The 21,322-nt window shown below is 43.5% G+C and overlaps 1 protein-coding gene across 1 annotated transcript in view; it reads left to right on the top strand.

The window, feature by feature from the left end:
• Positions 1-216: 216 nt before the first annotated feature.
• Positions 217-21,322, top strand: part of LOC122563207 (putative E3 SUMO-protein ligase RNF212) — a 113,588-nt gene continuing 92,482 nt past the window's right edge. Inside the window, exons 1-3 of the mRNA XM_043717158.2 lie at positions 217-285; positions 14,053-14,178; positions 20,245-20,306. Of these exons, the coding sequence (XP_043573093.2) occupies positions 14,067-14,178; positions 20,245-20,306 (174 nt within the window). The 5' untranslated portion in view covers positions 217-285; positions 14,053-14,066. The remainder of the gene's footprint in view (positions 286-14,052; positions 14,179-20,244; positions 20,307-21,322) is intronic.

Genomic DNA, 21,322 nt, shown 5'->3' on the forward strand with positions numbered 1-21,322 from the left:
CGCATGCGCGTTTGTGGGTGCTTGGGTGTGTACGATGGGGTGACGTCGCTGGCCGGATGACCACGCATGCGTGGGGAGGGAGACGGCGCCGAAACACTGAGCGAAGGAAAGGAGTGCGCCTGCGCTGGATGGAGCATGTGCCGTTTGGGGGCGAAGTGAGAAGGAGCCGTCTCCAGGGGCAACGGTCACAGTGAAGGAGCGGGCAAAGGCGACAACTGTGTGAACAGAACCACTGAGGAGGCCTGGGCCTAGGGCTAGGCATCGAGTCAGTGCCTTTAAACGAAGGTGTCATGCTTTGTTAAATTTAGACCTTGACGACATGAAACCATAGGAATTAGGAACAGGATTAGGCCGTTTGCCCCCCTCGATTCAGTGGGGCCATGGCAGATTGGACATGCCTCACGTCCACTTTCCTGCGGGCATAGCCTGGGGATTGGTAGGTGATCTCAGTCTGGGAAGCGATAACGTGAGCTTCTGACTGTGGTTGTGTGATATCTCAGGCAGTTGGATCTTAACACTTTAGGAGCTGGGAATCTGAGGTAGCCATTTATAATCTTAGTTTATGGTTTTATTTTGTTCGGAGATACGGCAAAAGTCATCAAAAATAAAAGAACTATCAGGTTCATTAATGTTCTTTAGGGAAGGAATCTGCCATACGTACCTGGTCTGACTCCAGACCACAACAATATGATTTACTCTCATGGCAATAAATGCTGGCCCAGTCAGTGATGCCTACGTTCTATGAACGAATGTACAAAAATAGTGGACATTGTTAGCTCTCCATAAAAACTTGGGGTGGTTACTGAATGGAAGGAGGCAGTGCCATCTTTCAATGCATTTCCATTGACTGGAAATGATATAACTCTAGTATGTTGGATGGATCAGATTTTGTCCAATGTGTGCAGGAGGGTTTCCTGACACAGTATATCAAAAGGCTGGCAAGCGGGGAGGCCACACTAGATCTGGTACTTGGTAATGAACTGGGCCAGGTGTTTGATTTAGTGATAGGTGAGCACTTTGGAGAAAGTGACCATAATTCGGTTACATTTGGTTTAGCGATAGAAAGGGATAGGTACATGCCACAGAGCAAGAGTTATAGATGGGGCAAGGCAATTATAATGCGATTAGGCAAGATTAGGAGGCATAGAATTGGGCAGCAAAATGCAGGGGATGGGGACAGTTAAAATGTGGAGCTGGTTTAAGGAACATATATTGCGTGTCTTTGATAGGGAACCAGGATTTACTAAATAAATTGTATCTCTTGTTAAGCGGAAGAAGGAGGCTTATGTGACGTTGAGGCAAGATGGTTCAGATGAGGCGATGGAGAGTATCTAGGAAGGATTTAAAGAGAGAGTTAAGAAGAGCATGAAGGGGACATGAGCATTCTTTAGTAGGTAGAATAAAGGAGAAACCTAAAGCTTTCCATAGGTATGTGAGGAATAGAAGGAAGACTAGGGTAGGAATAGGGCCCGTCAAAGACAGAAGTGGGAAGTTGTGTGTGGACCCTGTAGAGATCACAAAGGTGCTAAATGAGTATTTCTCATTCGTTTTCACTCCGAAAAAGGAGAATATTGTAGAGGAGAAGACTGAGATATGTGCTATTCAACTTGAAAGGAGTGAGGTTAGTAAGGAGTAGGTGTTATCAATTCTAGAAGGTTTGAAAGTAGGTAAGTCCCCTGGGCTGGATGGGATTTTTCCAAGAATTCTTTGGGATGCTCGGAAGGAGATTACCGAGCCTTTGGCCTTGAACTTTGAGTCGTCATTGTCTACAGATTTAGTACCAGAGGACTGGAGGACTATAAATGTTGTGCCCTTATTCAAGTTGGGCAGTAGAGATAACCCAGGTGATTATAGACCAGTGAGCCTTGCGTCTGTTGTAGGAAAAGCTTTGGAAAGGATTATAAGAGATAGGATTTATAATTTTCTAGCAAGCAACAATTTGATTGGAAATAGTCAACGTGGTTTCGTCAAGGGCAGGTCATGTCTCACAAACCTCATTGAGTTTTTTGAGAAGGTGACCAAGCATGTGGATGTGGGTAGGCAGTTAACGTGGTGTACATGGACTTCAGCAAAGCCTTTGATAAGGTTCCACATGGTAGGCTACTGGAGAAAATGCGGAAGCATGAGATTGAAGGTGATTTAGCAGTTTGGATTCGAAACTGGCTTTCTGTAAGAAGCCAGTGGTTAATGAAAAATATTCAGCCTGGAGTTGTCATTTTTAGAAATGACTTGGACGCAGGCATAGGTGGATGGGTTAGTAAGTTTCCAGATGATACTGAAGTCGGTGGAGTGATGGACAGTGTGGAAGAATGTTGCAGGGAGGCCTGGATAAACTGCAGAATCAAGCTGAGAGGTGGCAAATGGAGTACAATGCAGATAAATGTGAGGTGATTCACTTTGGGAAGAATAACAGGAAGGCAGAATGCTGGCTCAGTGGAAAGATTCTTAGTAGTATGGATGTGCAGAAGGATCTTGGTGTCCATGTATGTAGATCCCGCTGATGCCACACGCTCAGTGACTTCCGCCACCCCTACTGCCGTGTCTGCCCCAACTTCCGCCCCCACCAGCGCCACTCACCTGCATTCTGCTGACACGCCCCCCACAGACCCCACTGTCACTATCCCCACCCCCCAGAACCCCGAGGGGAACAGTACTCCTGCTCATGACTCCACCCCCATTCCCCCCTCCAACACACCCACTCCAGGTACTGGCTCCGACCCCACTCCCAGCTCCACAACCACACCAGATCCCAGCTCCCAGCCCTGCCGAGTTTTCACCATCCCTCCAGATCTCCCCCTCACTGAGGACGAACGATCAGTCCTCAGCAAAGGACTCACCTTCATCCCCCTCCGTCCACGCATCAATGAATTTAATACATGCCGTGACGTCGAACAATTCTTCCGTCACCTCCGCCTCCGAGCTTACTTTCACAATCAGGACTCCCGCCCATCTTCCGAGGACCCCTTCGCCCACCTCCAACACACTGCATCCACCTGGACACCCCGTGCTGGCCTATTACCTGCTCTCGACCTCTCATTTCCAACTGCTGCCGGGACATTAACCGCCTCAACCTGTCTACCCCCCTCCCCCACTCTAACCTCACTCTCACAACACGCAGCCCTCCAATCCCTCTGCTCCAATCACAACCTCACCATTAAGCCAGCGGATAAAGGGGGCACAGTGGTAGTCTGGCGCACTGACCTCTACACCGTTGAAGCCAAACGCCAACTCGAGGACACCTCTTCCTACTGCCCCCTCGACCATGACCTCACCCACCATCACCAAACCATCATCTCCCAGAACCTCATCACCTCAGGAGATCTCCCACCCACAGCTTCCAACCTCATAGTCCGGGAACCCCACACTGCCCGGTTCTACCTCCTTTCCAAGATCCACAAGCCTGACCACCCTGGCCGACCCATTGTCTCAGCATGCTCCTGCCCCACTGAACTCATCTCTACCTACCTCGACACTGTCCTATTCCCCCCTAGTCCAGAAACTCCCCACATACGTTCGAGACACCACCCACGCCACCCACAATCTCCAAGACTTCCGTTTCCCCTGCCCCCAACGCCTCATCTTCACCATGGATATCCAATCCCTCTACACCTCCATCCGCCATGACCAGGGCCTCCAAGCCCTCCGTTTTTTCCTCTCCAGACGTCCCCAACAGTACCCTTCCACCGACACTATCATTTGTTTTGCCGAACTGGTCCTCACCTTTAACAATTTCTCCTTTGAATCCTCCCACTTCCTCCAGACCAAAGGGGTAGCCATGGGCACACGTATGGGCCCCAGCTATGCCTGTCTCTTTGTTGGCTACTTGGACAGTTGATCTTCCATAATTACACCGGAACCACTCCCCACCTCTTCCTCCACTACATTGATGACTGCATTGGCGCCACCTCGTGCTCCCGCGAGGAGGTTGAGCAATTCATCAACTTCACCAACACATTCCACCCTGACCATACATTTACCTGGGCCATCTCTGACACCTCCCTCCCCTTCCTGGACCTCTCCATCTCCATTAGTGACGACTGACTTGACACTGACATTTTTTACAAACCCACTGACTCCCACAGCTACCTGGATTACACCTCTTCCCACCCCATCTCTTGCAAAAATGCCATCCCGTATTTCCAACTCCTCCGCCTCCGCTGTATCTGCTACCAGGAGGACCAGTTCCACCATAGAACACACCAGATGGCCTCCTTCTTTAGAGACCGCAATTTCCCTTCCCATGTGGTTAAAGATACCCTCCAATGCACCTCGTCCACATCCCGCACCTTCGCCCTCAGACCCCACCCCTCCAACCGTAACAAGGACAGAACGCCCCTGGTGCTCACCTTCCACCCTACAAACCTTCGCATAAACCAAATCATCCGCCGACATTTCCGCCACCTCCAAACAGACCCCACCACCAGGGATATATTTCCCTCCCCACCCCTTTCCACCTTCTGCAAAGACCGTTCCCTCCGTGACTACCTGGTCAGGTCCACGACCCCCTACGACCCACCCTCCCATCCTGGCACTTATCCCTGCCACCGCAGGAACTGTAAAACCTGTGCCCACACCACCTCCCTCACCTCTATCCAACGCCCTAAAGGAGCCTTCCAGATTCATCAAAGTTTTACCTGCACATCCACTAATATCATTTATTGTATCCGTTGCTCCCGATGCAGTCTCCTCTACATTGGGGAGACTGGGCGCCTCCTAGCAGAGCACTTTAGGGAACATCTCCGAGACACCCGCACCAATCAACCACACCGCCCCATGGCCCAAGATTTCAACCCCCCCCCCCCCCCAGTCTGCCGAGGACATGGAGGTCCTGGGCCTCCTTCACCTGCCGCTCCCTCACCACCAGATGCCGCCTCGGAACACTTCAACCTCAGGGCATCAATGTGGACTTCAACAGCTTCCTCATTTCCCCTTCCCCCACCTCATCCTAGTTTCAAACTTCCAACTCAGCACTGTCCCCATGACTTGTCCAGACCTGTCCTACCTGCCTAGCTCCTTTACCACCTATCCACTTCACCCTCTCCTCCCCCACTCACCCATTGTACTCTATGCTACTCTCTCCCCACCCGCACCCTCCCCTAGCTTATCTTTCCACGCTTCAGGCTCACTGCCTTTATTCCTGATGAAAGGCTTTTGCCCGAAACGTCGATTTCGAAGCTCCTTGGATGCTGCCTGAACTGCTGTGCTCTTCCAGCACCACTGATCCAGAATCTGGTTTCCAGCATCTGCAGTCATTGTTTTTACCCAGGTTGATAGTTCTGTTAAGAAGATATACAGTATGTTCGGTTTTATTGGTAGAGGGATTGTGTTCAGGAGCTGCGATGTCATGCTGCAACTGTACAAAATGCTAGTGCGGCCACACTTGGAGTATTGTGTGCAGTTCTGGTCCCCCCATCACAGGAAGGATGTGGAAGCATTGGAAAAGGTGCATTTACCAGGATGTTTCCTGGTCTGTAGTGAAGGTCTTATGAGGAAAGGCTGAGGGATTTGGGTCTGTTCTCATTGGAGAGAAGCAGGCTGAGGGGATTTAATAGAGACATACAAGATGATCAGAGGATTATATAGGGTGGACAGTGAGAGTTTTTTTCCGAGGGTGATGACATCTGCTTGTACGTTGGGCATAGCTTCAAACTGAGGGGTAATAGATTTAAGACAGATGTTAGAGGCAGGTTCTTCACTCAGAGAGTGGTAAGGGCGTGGAATGCCCTGCCTGCCAACATAGTTAACTCAGCCACATTAGGGACATTTAAACAGTCTCTGGATAGGCATATAGATGATGATGGGATCGCGTAGGGTGATGAGCTTAGATTAGTTCACATGTCAGTGCAACATCAAGGGCTGAAAGGTGTGTTCTGCACTGTATTCTATGTTCTATGTTCTATTCTCACTAAATCATGTATTAGGTAATGCAGTGAAATGGTGACATTGCTTTGTTTTTGTTTGACATGAGGAATTTAGAGTCACACAGAAGCAAGTTTAGAAGAATTCATCATTATCTTCAAATGTTTATCAAGCCTCCACTAAATTTAAAGCAACAACACCTTAATTATCTAGACTCCACAGTATTTAACTTTGCACAAGACAACAGTCATAGATTGGCAACAAAACAACTGACAAATAAACACTTCTGCCCATAAAATTCCATTAGTATAAACTCAGGTTCCAGATCGGTGAGGTCACAGCTAATATGTTTCTACTGAATGTTAACAAAGCGGGAAGATTTTAACCGGGCTATTATTACCTGTTTTACTGCATCTGAAATCTCATATCAGATTCAACACTTCAGTGTTCATTACATGAGCATCTGCTGAATTTTTCCCGTCGAGTAGCTTTTGAACATAAATTCAGCATTCAACCAAATATTCCACATTTCTTTGCAAGTAATTCAATACCTCAGTGACTTGAAATATTTCTAACTCCTAAATAGCTAAGTATTCCTTTTTTGACCATTTTGAAACTGTTTTACCCTTTTAACCTCTCTCTCTGACCTTTGTAGCCTCTTCAACTCCTTTTCAGGTTCCCCACTCCACTGCAGCATCCCAGTCTCTTTACTCCTTATCTCTTATGTCATCTCATATCTATGTTCCACTGTCTCCAGCCACCATGTCTGCGGCCGCTCTATGTCCCTTCAGTGTACTACCTGCCCCCCCTCTCCCCCAAGCTGTTTTCTTCCCTCTCCCTCAATTTCCGCAGACCAGGTGGGCAGATAGCCATCTTAACAAAATAGTGTCTCCCAACTCCTCCCTCCTGGCCTTTGATCTCCATTCTTGGCCCCAGACTACTTGCGTCTGGTGACCACCTCCCTTACTTAACCTTGCTCACTGTTCCCTCATTTGTCTTCTGCATTTGTTGCTGATGGGCTTACTAGGAGGTCTTTCAGCAGCAAGCACAGGAGACAATCAGCTCTTCTGCGTTTCCTTCTGTTCTACTTACAGGGTGACTTATTTTCTGATTGTTTGCTCCCATGTATGGATTTGAGGATTTTAGGGGTGAGTTAGCCCATTTCTCTTAGGAAGTATTGAATATTTCCATTAAACTTGTCATGCCAGTTTTCAAACTGGTAATGTTGCCCAGTGCTTCCCTATGGATTTGATAAATAAGAATTTGGGCACATAATATCATGTCAGAAGAGCCAGGAGGAGACATGAGAAGTTGTTGGCGGATAGGATCAGGGTTAACTGTAAGGCTTTCCATAGGTATGTCAGGAATAAAAGAATGACTGGAGTTAAATTAGGGCCAATCATGGATAATAGTGGGAAGTTGTGTGTGGAGTCAGAGGAGATAGGGGAAGCACTAAATAAATATTTTTCGACAGTGTTCACTATAGAAAATGAAAATGTTGGCGAGGAAGATACAAAGGTACTTGCATCTAGACTAGAAGAGATTGAGGTTCACAAGGAAGAGGTATTAGAAATACTGCAGAGTGTGAAAATAGACAAGTCCCCTGGGCGGAATGGAATTTATCCTAGGATCCTCTGGGAAGCAAGGGAAGAGATTGCCGAGAATTTGACATTGATCTTCAAATCATCATTGTCTACAGGAATAGTGCCTGAGGACTGGAGGATAGCAAATGTGGTTCCCTTGTTCAAAAAAGGTAGTAGAGACAACCCTGGTAATTACAGACCAGTGAGTCTCACTTCAGTTGTTGGTAAAGTGTTGGAAAAGGTTATAAGAGATCGGATTTATAACCACCTAGAAAAGAATAATCTGATCAGGGACAGTCAGCACGGTTTTGTGAAGGGTAGGTCATGCCTAACGAATCTTATTGAGTTTTTTGACAAAGTGATCAAACAGGTAGATGAGAGTAAACCGGTTGATGTGGTGTATATGGATTTCAGCAAGGCGTTCGATAAGGTTCCCCACAGTAGGCTATTATACAAAATGCGGAGGATTAGGATTGTGGGAGACATAGCAGTTTGGATCAGTAATTGGCTTGCTGAAAGAAAACAGAGGGTTGTAGTTGATGGAATATGTTCATCTTGGTGTCCAGTTACTACCGGTGTACCGCAAGGGTCAGTGTTGGGTCCACTGCTGTTCGTCATTCTTATAAATGACCTGGATGAGGGCTTAGAAGGGTGGGTTAGTAAATTTGCGGACGACACTAAGGTCGGTGGAGTTGTGGATAGTGACGAAGGATGTAGTAGGTTGCAGAGAGACATAGATAGGATGCAGAGTTGGGCTGAGAGGTGGCAAATGGAGTTTAATGTGGACAAGTGTGAGGTGATACACTTTGGACGGAACAATCAGAATGCAAAGTACTGGGCTAATGGTAAGATTCTTGGGAGTGCAGATGAGCAGAGAGATCTCGGTATCCATGTACACAGATCCTTGAAAGTTGCCACCCAGATTGACAGGGATGTTAAGAAGGCATACAGTGTTTTGGCCTTTATTAATAGAGGGATTGAGTTCCGGAACAAGGAGGTTATGCTGCAGCTGTACAAAACTCTGGTACGGCCACACTTGGAGTATTGTGTACAGTTCTGGTCACCGCATTATAAGAAGGATATGGAAGCTTTGGAAAGGGTGCAGAGGAGATTTACTAGGATGTTGCCTGGTATGGAGGGAATGTCTTATGTGGAAAGGCTGAGAGACTTGAGGCTGTTCTCGTTAGAGAGAAGAAGGTTGAGACGTGACTTAATAGAGACATACAAGATAATCAGAGGGTTCGATAGGGTGGACAGGGAGAGCCTTTTTCCAAGTATGGGGATGGCAAACACGAGGGAACACAACTTTAAAGTGAGGGGAGATAGGTATAAGACAGATGTCAGAGGTAGTTTCTTTACTCAGAGAGTAGTAAGGGTATGAAATGCTTTGCCTGCAACGTTGATTCGCCAAGTTTAAATGCATTTAAGTCATCATTGGACAGGCATATGGACGTACATGGAATAGTGTAGGTGGGATGGACTTCAGATTAGTATGACAGGGCAACGCAACATCGAGGGCCGAAGGGCCTGTACTGCGCTGTAATGTTCTATGTCATTGGGAGTTTTTCAGGAATCCTAACATTTGAAACTGAATATCATGATAACTGCTTCCAATCATGCTACAATAATAGAAATTGGTGGAGAAGTTCTGCAGGTCTGGTAGCATCCTGGGAAGCAAGTAGAGTTAATGCTTTTATTCCGATGACTCTTCATCAGAACTGTTAGCTGGGAATAAACCGGTGTTTATGCTGAAACAGAAGTTGGGGATGGTGTGCGAAAGAGGAGAGGTGAGCAGATAGGTGGAGATGGAGCCCAGAGATAGATGCATAAAAGGGATAGGTATTGGGTAGTAGACTCAGGACAGAAATCAAAGCTGAATAAAAGATAATAGAGAATAAAAACCAAAAGAACTGTGGATACTGAAAATCAGAAACAAATCAGAAATTGCTGGAAAAGTTCAGCATGTGGCAGCATCTGTGGAAAGTAATCAGAGTTAATGTTTTGGGTCTAGTCACTCTTTAAAAGAGTTATTAGAGCTAAGAGTGAGAAAATGGGTTAGGTGTGCTGAATGCAGCCCATATAATGTGACAATGAGCCTGAGAGTATGTGGGAGTGGATGACTGCTCAAAACAACCCATGTCATAATAGGGTCAAGAGTGTAGTGCTGGAAAAGCACAGCGGGTCAGGCAGCATCTGAGGAGCAGGAGAATTGATGTTTCGGGCACAAGCCCTTCATCAGGATGGAGGGGCCTTCCTGATGAAGGGCTTATGCCTGAAACATCGATTCTCCTCCTCGGATGCTGCCTGATCTGCTGTGCTTTTCCAGGACTACACTCTACTTCTGAGTTCCAGCATCTTCAGTCCTCACTTTCTCCATGCCTAATAGGACCTGCTGAAGAAAACATAGAAAGCTAGAATAAGGCTTTAAAGTTATTGAACTCAATGTTGAGTCCTAGAGGCTACAGGGTTGTCAAGTGGAAAATAGGATGTTGTTTTTCAAGGTTGCGCTGAAGCTTACTGGAACACTGCAGCAGGCCTGCGACAGAAATGTTGGTGTGGGAAAATGGTGGTGTATTGAAGTAGCAGGCAACTAGAAGATCAGGATCATTTTTGTGGATAGAGTATAGGTGTTCTGCAAAGTGGTCACCCAGTCTAAGTTTCATCTCAGTATAGAGGAGACCACATTGAACAGTGAGTACAGTAGTCCAGATTGAATGAAGTACAGGTGAATCTTTGCCTCATTTAGAAGGTATGTCTGGGGCCTTGGATGCTAAAGAGGGAAGAAGTAAACAGGCAAATCATGCTACTTTTGCTTTCAATTTCAATTCTGTACCTTGTTTGTATATTTAATAACATAAGAACAAGGACCAGGAGTAAGCGATTCAGCCCTTCGAGCCTGCTTCTCCAATTTGTACGATCATGGCTGATCTCTTCACAGCCTCAATCCCATTTTTCTGCCTGCTCCCCATAACCCTTTAACCCATTGCTAATTAAAAGCTACCTGTCTTGTCCTTCAATTTATTTAGTGTCCTGGTGCCCACTGCACCATTGGGTAATGAAATGCAGTGATTTACAACCTTTTGAGAGAATTAATTCCTTCCTCTGTTTTAAATCTGCTACTCTCTGTTTAGAACAATTGAATCTTGTTCCCACAGTGGGAAATATCCACTTTACAAATACTTTGTCAGTTTCACTTAGCATCTTATATACCTCAATTAGATCTCCTCTCATCTGTCTAAGTTCTAGCAAGCCTGAACTGCTCAATCTCTCCTCAACAGACAAGTCTTTCAGCTCTGGAATGAATCTAGTGAACCTTTATTAAACTGGCTCCAATGCAATTAGATCCTTCTTTAGGGAAGGGGATCATCACTGTATGCGATATTCCAGATATGTTCTGACCAATGCTGTATACAATTGCAACAACCTTTCCTTACTTTTATATTCTATCCCTTGAGCAATAAACGCCAAAATTCCATTTGCTTTTCTTATTACCTGCTGCATACTAACTTCCTGCGACTCATGCACGAGGATAACCAGATCCTCTGCAATGAAGTTTTTTGAAGTTTCTCTCCATTTGGAAAATATGTTGCCTTTTCGTTCTTCTGTGAGAAAGAGAGGACTACAGGTGCTGGGGAGTCAGAGTCAAAAAGTATGGTGCTGGAAAAGCACAATAGGTTAGGCAGCATCCGAGAAACAGAAGAGTCAATGTTTTAGGCAATAGACCGTCATCAAGAAATTGGGAGGGGGGAGGGGGGGAAGGAGCTGAGAGATAAATAGGAATGTGAGGGTGGGGAAAAGGTCACAATAGGTAGATGAGGTGGGGGTGATTGTGATAGTGCAGTGCTGAGTTGGAGGGTTGGATCTGTGATGACGTGGGGAGAGGGGAGATTTGGAAACTAGTGAAGTTGATATTGATGCCGTGTGGTTGAAGGATCCCAAGGTAGAAGTTCATCCTTCTGACTGAAATGGAAACCTCACGCACATCCACACTAAACTCCATCTGCCACATTTTGCCCCATTCATTAAAATTATCCATATCCCTTTGTAAATTTCTTATTTCTGAAACACAATTTACTGTTGTACCTATTTTAATGTAAATTGCAATTTTTGCTATATGCATTCTGTCCCTCCATACAAGTTATTAACATATATTGTAAATAGTTGGGACCTGAGGACTGAAGTCTGTGACATCCCACTACTTCTTGACAATCAGTAAAATCCCATTTGGCCTGACTTTCTGCTATCTGTTGGTTAGTTAATCCTGTATTCAATATTTATCACTGTTCATTTTTTTCTTCTGACTTGCATCAAGAACAATTTCATTTCCCCATATTTCAGTACTTTAGCTCTATTGATAGCCTATATCTTAATCAATGTGACTATGATGTTGTAAAGAATCTTTTAAAAACTGTTAATATTTTTAAAAATATATCGCATGGGCAAAATTTGAAATTCCACAAATATAAATTTTAGGGGAAGTGAGGGTTTTAGCAATAATTATGAAGTTAGTGTGCTATTACAGACTCAGTTATACTGCATTCAACAAGATATAATTCTTTCAAGGGTGTTTACAGGGAGAGTAATGACGCTAAAGCATTTTCTCTGAGCAGTTAGGAGTTGAATACTGGCAGCCCGACAGTAATGGTGAAATTTGTTCCTAGCACTTAACTAATAACATTAAAATTACGAGTCCCAATGTGTTCCTTTTAAAAAAAACTGTTGAGGATGAGAGTGGGACACAAATATATGTAGACAAGGAATAAGAGCATCAGGAATAATTAACCTTTCAACTAGATTGTGGCTGAATTCTGTGTCTAGGTTTCCTGTATCTATTCAGATATTCTGGCATTGATGGCAGTTCAGAGGTTTCACTAGGCTAATATCAGGTATGAAGAGACTGTCTTATGAGGAGAGGTTGAATAGATTGGGCCTGGATAGAATATAGAAGAATGAGAGATGACCTTATTGAAACATACAAGATTCTTTTTCTAGCCTGTCATGTCCCCAAAGAAAGATTATTTTCCCCTTTATTGGAGAATCTAGGATCAAGGGGCATTATCTCAGCATAAGCTGCACATTTAAGACAGATGAGAAAGAATTTCTTCTCTCGGACAGTGGTGAATCTATGGAATTCTTTATCACAGAGGGCTGCTTGACGGTAGGTTGTTAGATATATTCAATGTGAGGTATTTTTAATCAGTAAGGGAATTGAGGGGTATGAGGAAAAGGAAGGAAAGTCAAGTTGACGATCATCAAACTAGTCATGATCTCATTGAGTGGCAGAGCAGACTCGATGAGCTGAATGACCTTCTTTTGTCCCTATGTCTTATTGTCTTATGGTGTGGCCTACTTGCCTTTTCAATGACAAAGTGCCCTTTTACCCAGCTTTTTCAAGCATCACCCTCATTTCCATTCACAGCATGCAAAACAATTAAAGCATGGTGGCACAATGGCTCAGTGGTTAGCACTACTACCTTACAGAGCTAGGGACCTGGGTTCGATTCCACCCTCAGTGTCTGTGTGGAGTTTACACATTCTTCCCGTGTCTGCATGGGTTTCTTCCGGGTGCTCTGGTTTCCTACCACAGTCCAAAGATGTGCAGGTTAGGTGAATTGGCCATTCTAAATTTTCCATAGTGTGAGGTGTAGGGGAATGGGTCTGGGTGGGTTGCTCTTCAGAGAGTCGTTGTGGACTTGGTGGGCCAAAGGGCCTGTTTCCACACTAGAGAATCTAATCTGTTTGGGAGAAAATTTGTAGCTCGGGTGCTCGTTGTTGTGGTTATGTTCGCCAAGCTGGAAATTTTTGTTGCAAACGTTTCGTTCCCTGTCTAGGTGACATCCTCAGTGCTTGGGAGCCTCCTGTGAAGCACTTCTGTGGTGTTTCCTCTGGCATTTATAGTGGCCTGTCCCTGCCGCTTCCGGTTGTCAGTTTCAGCTGTCCGCTGTAGTGGCTGGTGTATTGGGTCCAGGTCGATGTGTTTGTTGATGGAGTTTGTGGATGAGTGCCATGCTTCTAGGAATTCCCTGGCTGTTCTTTATTTGGCTTGCCCATGTTCATGGACATCAACTAGCCACGAAACGCCACGACCAGCTATCTTTAGTAGCCACACACGCAGACGACAAGCAACATGAATTCGACTGGGACAACACTACCATAAGAGGGCAGTGGCTAAACTGCTATTCGGCATTTGATTATCTGAACAAACTACTCCCCCGCCTGTGTCGTTTGGATAATCCAGGTTCCTCTGTAGTACTATGTGCGAAATGTTTCAGCATTTACCAATATCTTGTCTCTGAAGCATCTTGGAACATTTTTGTGAGGTACAAAAAGCTACTATTAAATCTCAAAGATATTTCGATGATCCTGGGTATGCCCATCCATTCATGGCTTCAACAGCATGAAAATCACATGATTCCTAAAAATAGTAAAGTTTTACGTTTATTTTATTCAGCTTTTAACAGAGAATCTTTGCCTTCTGAGCAACTGTATTAACTATTTTGTCCTTGTTTCTTAGTAAATTTGACTTATTTATAATCTATCTCCTGTGAAAAAAGCAGTATTTATTTAAAGATAAAGTTTGAAATCGATGTTTGATTTTTTTTTTTGTCAGGTTGTCTGGATGACATGGCGGTCTGGGTTTTTTGTAACTACTGTTTTCAACAGCCCAAAGCAAATAGCTGCAGATTTGTCCTGACCACTTGCGGACATGTTGTCTGTGAATCTTGTCTCAGCAAAGGTAGGAGTGGACTAATGAAATATGTCTTCATGAGGAGGCATTCTGATTGAGATGCAGAGTTACAATGCAGATTTGAATTGAATTAACTCTTAATTATTATTTAATATTGATTTTATTGAAAAAGAAAACTAATTTTATATAGCTACAGCTCTCGAACATTCACTGATTTAAGACATCTTGTAATTATTTTGGAAGGGCAGAAACTTATATAAGTAGACAGTGAAGAAGGTTTTCTAAGATTACAAGAAATCTTGATGAAATGGGTCAATGGGCTGAAAAATGGCAGATGGAGTTCAATCTGGAAAAATGTGAGGCATGGTGGCACAGTGGTTAGCACTCCTGCCTCACAGCGCCAGAGACCTGGGTTCAGTTCCCGCCTCAGGCAGCTGTTTGTGTAGAGTTTGCACATTTCTCCCCATGTCTGCGTGGGTTTCCTCCGGGTGCTCTGGTTTCCTCCCACAGTCCAAAAATATGCAGGTCAGGTGAATTGGCCTGGCTAAATTAGGTGAAGGGGTAAATGTAGGGGAATGGGTCTGGGTGGGTTACTCTTCAGAAGGTCGGTGTGGACTTGTTGGGCCGAAGGGCCTGTTTTCACACTAAGTAATCTAATCATTGCATTTTGGTACAACAAACAAGGTTAGGGCTTTCCAATTGATGGCAGGGTACTGGGCAGTGTTGTAGAACAGAAGGACCTAGGGTTTCAGGTACATAATTCTTTGAAGTTTGTGCCATATATTGATAGCGTGGTTGAAAAGGCATTTGGCATGCTTGCCTCCACTGCTCAGTCCTTGGAGTATGGGAGTTAGAAAGTCGTACAGGTTGTACAGGACATTGGTGAGGCCTCTTCTGGTCATCCAGCTAAAGGAACGATATTATTAAGCTGAAGAGGGTTTAGAAGAAATTTACCAGGATGTTGCCAGGTATGGAAGGTTTGAATGATAAACAAAGGCTAGATAGGCTGGGACTGTTGTCAGTGGAGCGTAAAATGTGGAGAGGCGACCTTATAGAAGTTTACAAAATAATGAGGGGTATAGAGTTAATGATGGTTGTCTTTTCCTTAAGATGGGGGATATAAAGTCTAGGGGACATATTTTTAAGGTGATGGGACAGAGATTTAAAATAGACCTGGGGGCAATTTTTACACAGAGGGTGATTTGTACAGAGAATGAACTTCCTGAGGAAGTGATGGATGTGAATAGGAAAGGTTTGGAGATATATGTGCCAGGAGTAGGCAGGGATGGGGGACTAGTTTAGTTTGGAATTATGGTTGGCATGGACTGGTTGGTCTGAAGGGTTTGTTTCCGTGCTGTATGACTCTGAGTCTTAGTACTTTCACAACCTAAGGACTTTCCTTCTTCACAGGCAGGTTTTGAAATTATGGATGTAGCAAATATGGCAGCCAGTTTTAAATAATAAGTTCACAGGATAAACAATGAGATAGATCGCTGGGAAAAATTATTGTAATTATGTGAATTGAATAATTTATATTTGTTAGGATATTGGTGAGAACTTGCCAGCGCTTTTTTGAGTTATACCCAGGTATGAATGTGTTAAGATATTGTTGCTAGTAAAGAGAGGTGTGAACTAACAGTCCAGATGAGAAGCAACTAAGTTTTTCTAAAGATCAACAAGCTAACTCATCTCCATTTGGGTAGGAAACATTTTGGGTTGAATTTTAAGCTATGGTTTGTGTTTCCAATTTGTCTTTTGGAAAATTGAACGTAATATTAATTGATTACTAAAATTGGTTGCTCAATTCTTCAACCAAGATCTTCCTTCAGTAAGGGTCCACGTTGCAATTGAACCTGAAAAATGATCCTGAAATTTAATTACAAGTAGTACTAGGAATATGTGTCTTTCAAACATTATTCTTTTGTATACTGAAATGAAATGCTAGAAATGCACTGAAGATGCTTTGGGTTGAATTCCTGTAGAGTCATTAGTCATAACTTTATTTCTGGGGTTCCACTGAATTTGAATGGAGAAATGGGGGATTTCTTTGCAGAATTTTTCCCTCCTTGTCCCACTATTTAGAATTGCAATTAGCTTTTATTGTCACACATACTCAAGTAGGATTTTGGTGAAAAGTTTACCAAATTCTAGATACAAAAGGAGAAATAAGAATGAGAAAAATTACATTATCTTCCAGTTTTTTATTCACTCATGGGGTGCTGGCCAGCATTTATTGTCCATTCCTAGTTGCCTTTGAGAAGGTGCCTTCTTGAATCACTGCAGACAATGTACTGTAGGTTGACCCAGAATGCCCTGAGGGAGGGAATTCTAAGTATTTGACCCAGAAATGGCAATTTTTTCCAAGTCAGGATAGTGAGTGGCTTGGAAGGAAACTTGCAGCTGGTGGTATCCCATGTATCTGCGGCCCTTGTCCTTCATGGATCTAAGAGGTACTGTCTAAGGATCTTTGGTGAATTTCTGCATTGCATCTTGTAGATAATTCACACCATTGCTACTGAGCATTGATGGTGGATGGAGTGAATGCTTGTGGATGTGGTGCTAATCAATTGGACTGCTTTGACCCGGATGGTATCAATCTTCTTGAGTATTGGAGCTGCATCATCCAGGCAAGTGGGGAGTATTCCATCACACACCTGACTTGGGTGTTGTAGACAGGTTTTGGGGAGTCAGAAGGTGAGTTACTCCCTGTGTTATTCCTAGCCTCTGGCCTCTTCTTGTAGCCACTGCATTTAATGTTGCCAGTCCAGCTGAATTTCTGGTCAGTAGTAACCCCCAGAAGGTTAATAGTGGGGATTCAGTGATGGCAGCAACGTTGAATGTCAAGGGGTGATGGTTATATAGACTCTAGTTGCTGATGGTCATGTCTGGCATTTGTGTTATGCAAATGTTTCTTGCCACAGACCTTATGGAGGGAAGGTCATTGATGAAGCAGCTGAAGATTGTTAGGTATAGGACACTACGCTGAGGTACTCTTGCAGAAATGTCCTGGAGCTGAGATGAATGACTTCCAGCAACCATAACCACCTTCCCATGTGAAAGTGAGGACTGCAGATGCTGGAGAGTCAGAGTTGAAAAGTGTGGCTCTGGAAAAGCACAGCAGATCAGGCAGCATCTGAAGAGCAGGAAAGTCGATGTCATCTCGACTCTCCGGGTCCTTGGGTATTGCCTGACCTGTTGTGCTTTTCCAGCACTGCAGTTTTTGACCCCACCTTCCTGCATGCCTGATACGACTCCAACTGGTGGAGATCTTGCCCCCGGTACCCATTGATTACAGTTTTGCTTGGATTCCTCGATGCCACATTCAATCAAATGTGGCCTTAACAGTCATTCTCACCTCAGCTCTGGAATTCAGCTCCCTTGTCCATGTTTAAACCAAAGCTGTATTGATGTTAGGAGCTGAGTGGCCCTGGCGAAACCAGGGCATCAGAGAGCAAGTTGTTGCTGAGCAGGTACTTTTGATAGCACTTTTGAAGACACCTTTCATTACTTTACTGATGATGAAGAGTAGACAGTTGGGGCTGTAATTGGATGAAGAAAGTGAGGACTGCAGATGCTGGAGATCAGAGCTGAAAATGTGTTGCTGGAAAAGCGCAGCAGTTCAGGCAGCATCCAAGGAGCAGGAGAATCAACGTTTCGGGCATGAGCCCTTCTTCAGGAATGGATTGGAATTGGATGGTATGAATTTGACCTACTTTTGTGTGCAGGACATACTTAGGCAATTTTTCACATTGTAGGGTAGATGCTAGTGTTGTATGTTTACTACAACAGCTTGGCTAGAGAAGTGTCATGTTTTGGAGCACAGGTCTTCAGTACTGTTGCTGGAATGTTATCAGGGCCCATTGCTTTTACAGCATCCACTGCCTCCAACTGTTTCTTCTTATCACGTGGAGTGAATCAAATTGGCTGAACACTAGTATCTGTGACGCTAGAACCATTTGACGGAGGCAAAGCTGAATTATCCATTCAGCAATTCTGGTGGAAAATGGCTGTGAATCTTTTGCACTTACATGTTGGGCTCTTCCATTATTAAGAATGGAAGTATTTGTGGAACCTTCTCTTCCAGTGAGTTGATTCATTGTTCAGCACCATTGGTGACTGGATATAGTAGGAGTACAGAGCTTAGATCTGATCTGTTGGTTACAGGATTACTTAGCTACTGTTCTGTAGAACTTTGAAAAACAGGATCCTGATACTTGATTATCCATTGAAATCTTAGTTTGGCTAGCCTTAGTTTTTGAGTGGACTTTGACTATTATGCTGCTCTAATCAATCGAATATTATTTGCTATGTTAGGCTATTTGAAGTAATTATTGATAACATATATTTCCTTTCAAATTGTATATTTGCTAACATTGTTCAATTTAAGAAAGTTGTAAATGAGAATAGCTAATCTGTATTTGCAAATTGAGGCATTTAATCATCTCCGCGAGTCTTGCCATGTTTCCAAAAAGGTTAGGTTTTCCATTCCTCAGGGATGTGATATTTTGCATCAGAGAGTTGCTGGTCAATCAAAGACAGTACTGAAGTAATGGCAATGTGACTCTAGCCATTGCTGCTATGGCACTCAGGGCTTGAGGATGATGGTTTGGCACTTTGTAAAGTGTTTGGTGTGAGGAAGGAGAGACAGTGAGGGAGTTGGAGGCAGGATTTGAGAGGCATTGAGGAGAGGGGAACTAGCGGGTGAAGGAAGTTAACATTTTTTAGGGCTCCCTCTAATGGATCAATGGACCAGTTAGGGAAGGAACACCACCTTGCTTCCGACCATCAGGTCAGGCAGCTGGATATTTGGTGTATGACACCTTGCTGCAAGTTCAACCTTGATGGTGATGGGTTCAGGTTCTTCAGGCTTTAGTTGCAAAACTACAGAGCCCAGTTGTCTCATTAGCTTGTCTCATTAGCAGGCCACTTAGCACCATCACTGCTACTGATAAAATTGTGGTGTGGTCAAGAACAGGAAAGGAGGGAGGGATGGATACCTACTGGTTATGTTGTGTCTGCAGCTTCAAATCTGCTATCAGTGGAATGTTTATATGTTTTTAAAAAACTCTGAAACAACTTTAACTGCACAGGAAGTAAATTTATATACCAGATGAGGACTTTCATTCATACACCATTGAATGAAAAGCACATTTTTACTGTGTTAGTCCTGCTGCGCTGCATTGCAACAAATAAAAGTTGTTGAATTCTGTATGTATCAACTGAGGCAATTCAGTATCAAACATTGAAACCTTGGACATTTTTCAGAACTGAAGTCACTATTGACCAGGTGCTGGTTGGAAACTAAATGTTACAGTCAGCAAGATAGGCCAGAAGCAGGGTATTCAGTAGCAAGTGGCTTGTCTTTCAGTTTGCAAGTCACCATACTGTTTAAAAGTTACATATTAGGAGTATAGTAATAAATTCTCCATTTGCTGGGATGAGTGCATCTCCAATAATACTTGAGAAGCTTAACACTATCCATGACATTACACCTATTAGTTTGACAATCCACCATTACTTCCATCATTGGCACAGGGTGGCTGCAGTGTGTGCTATTTGCAACCTAAATTGTAATAACTCATCAATACTTCTTTGGCAAGGTCTCCCAAACCTATAACCTCAATCATCTAGAAGGATGAGGGAAACAGATACATGGGAACACTATCACTCACATGAATCTGCCCAAGACACACATCATCCTGACTTGAACATATTAATCTATTGTCAGTCCATCATCCTGGATTAAAATCTTTAGTCTGCCTGTTAACACTGTGGGACCAGTTTAACCACGGACTGTAGAGTTTCAAGAACAGAACGTCTATCAGGGCAGCTGAAACTGTGGCTTTGAATGGGCAGGTCAGGTTTGAAAAAATTAGCAGATTAAGAACATTTTAGCAGCTGAACATCAAAATTAGGCTCCAGATCAACATTAACACAAGTAGAACCATGGGAAGTCCTGCAAATGATTTGGATTCCACCATTTCAGCAAAATTATGCTGTACCTTCAATAATATTAAAATGTTGATTTGGAATAAGATTTATCTCTGTTTCAGTTCTTTAAAAGTATTTTCCTAAACAAGAAAGGATGTTTCTAATATTTGATACTCATTTTAGGAAATATGGACATATGCTGTGTATGCAAAGCACGTTGTCACACTTTATTTCTCTCAGATAAGGTATGTTATGAATGTGTACCATTTTACTGCTGTTTTATTCTCTGTTTATGAATCCTCTCTCCCACTATCACCTTAGACTGTGGATAGTTTAGAAATTGGTGATAATTGTCCTGTGAAGTTTGAAATATGTACATGTATTCTATTCCATTATTTTTGTTATCTAAACAGATCTTAACAAATAGTTTCATAATGTATCAATTTTTAACTTGTTAAATTAACAAGCCAAATATTTTGGCAGTGAACTTTCAGAAAAGCATTAAATTGATATGTGAATGCGTTTCATTAACTTATACCCTGGAAGGACAGTGAATAGAGTAAATAAATGGTAATGGTAGGGCCGTGGGGTGTTTTGTCGAACAAAGAGACCTTTGGGTGCGGGTTCATAATTCCTTGAAGAAGGGTTTAGGGTAATGTGGGCCAAATGCTGACAGATGGGACTAGATTAATTTAGGACATCTGGCGGCATGGACAGGTTGGATTGAAGGGTCTGTTCCTATGCTGTACAACTCTGACTGTTCGAAGTGAGTATACTTTTTTTGTTCTTTGTTGATTATAATTAAGGAAAAGTGTACAAGAAGGCTAAAGTCAGTGATAGCCCTGAAGACTGCGATAAATTCAGAATCCAGCAAAGGAGGACTAAAAAGATAACAAAAGGAGAGAAAACAAACTAGAAGGGCACACTAATGAAAAGTATAAAAACTGATAATAGGAGCTTTTTCAAATACGTAAAACAAAAGAGAGAGGTCAACGTAAACATAGGGCCCTTAGAAAATGAATCTGTGTAGATAGTTATGAGGAACAAGGAAATGGCAGAGAAATTAAAAGCATTTGAAATAAGATTTAAGAGCTAAATTAGGCCATTCAGCCCATAGAGTATGTGGGCCCTTTGACCATCGTCGATTTGCCTGCCTTCTCCGCATAACCCTTGATTCCCTTACTAATCAAGAACCTATGAATCTATGTCTTAAATGCAGTCAATGACTTGTTGCCACAGAAGGCTATGGAAGTCGAGTTTC

The sequence above is a fragment of the Chiloscyllium plagiosum genome, unplaced genomic scaffold (assembly GCF_037043375.1).
Source record: "Chiloscyllium plagiosum isolate Xiang-an unplaced genomic scaffold, Cpla_swu_hap1 HiC_scaffold_1, whole genome shotgun sequence".
Classification (NCBI taxonomy): Eukaryota; Metazoa; Chordata; class Chondrichthyes; order Orectolobiformes; family Hemiscylliidae; genus Chiloscyllium; species Chiloscyllium plagiosum.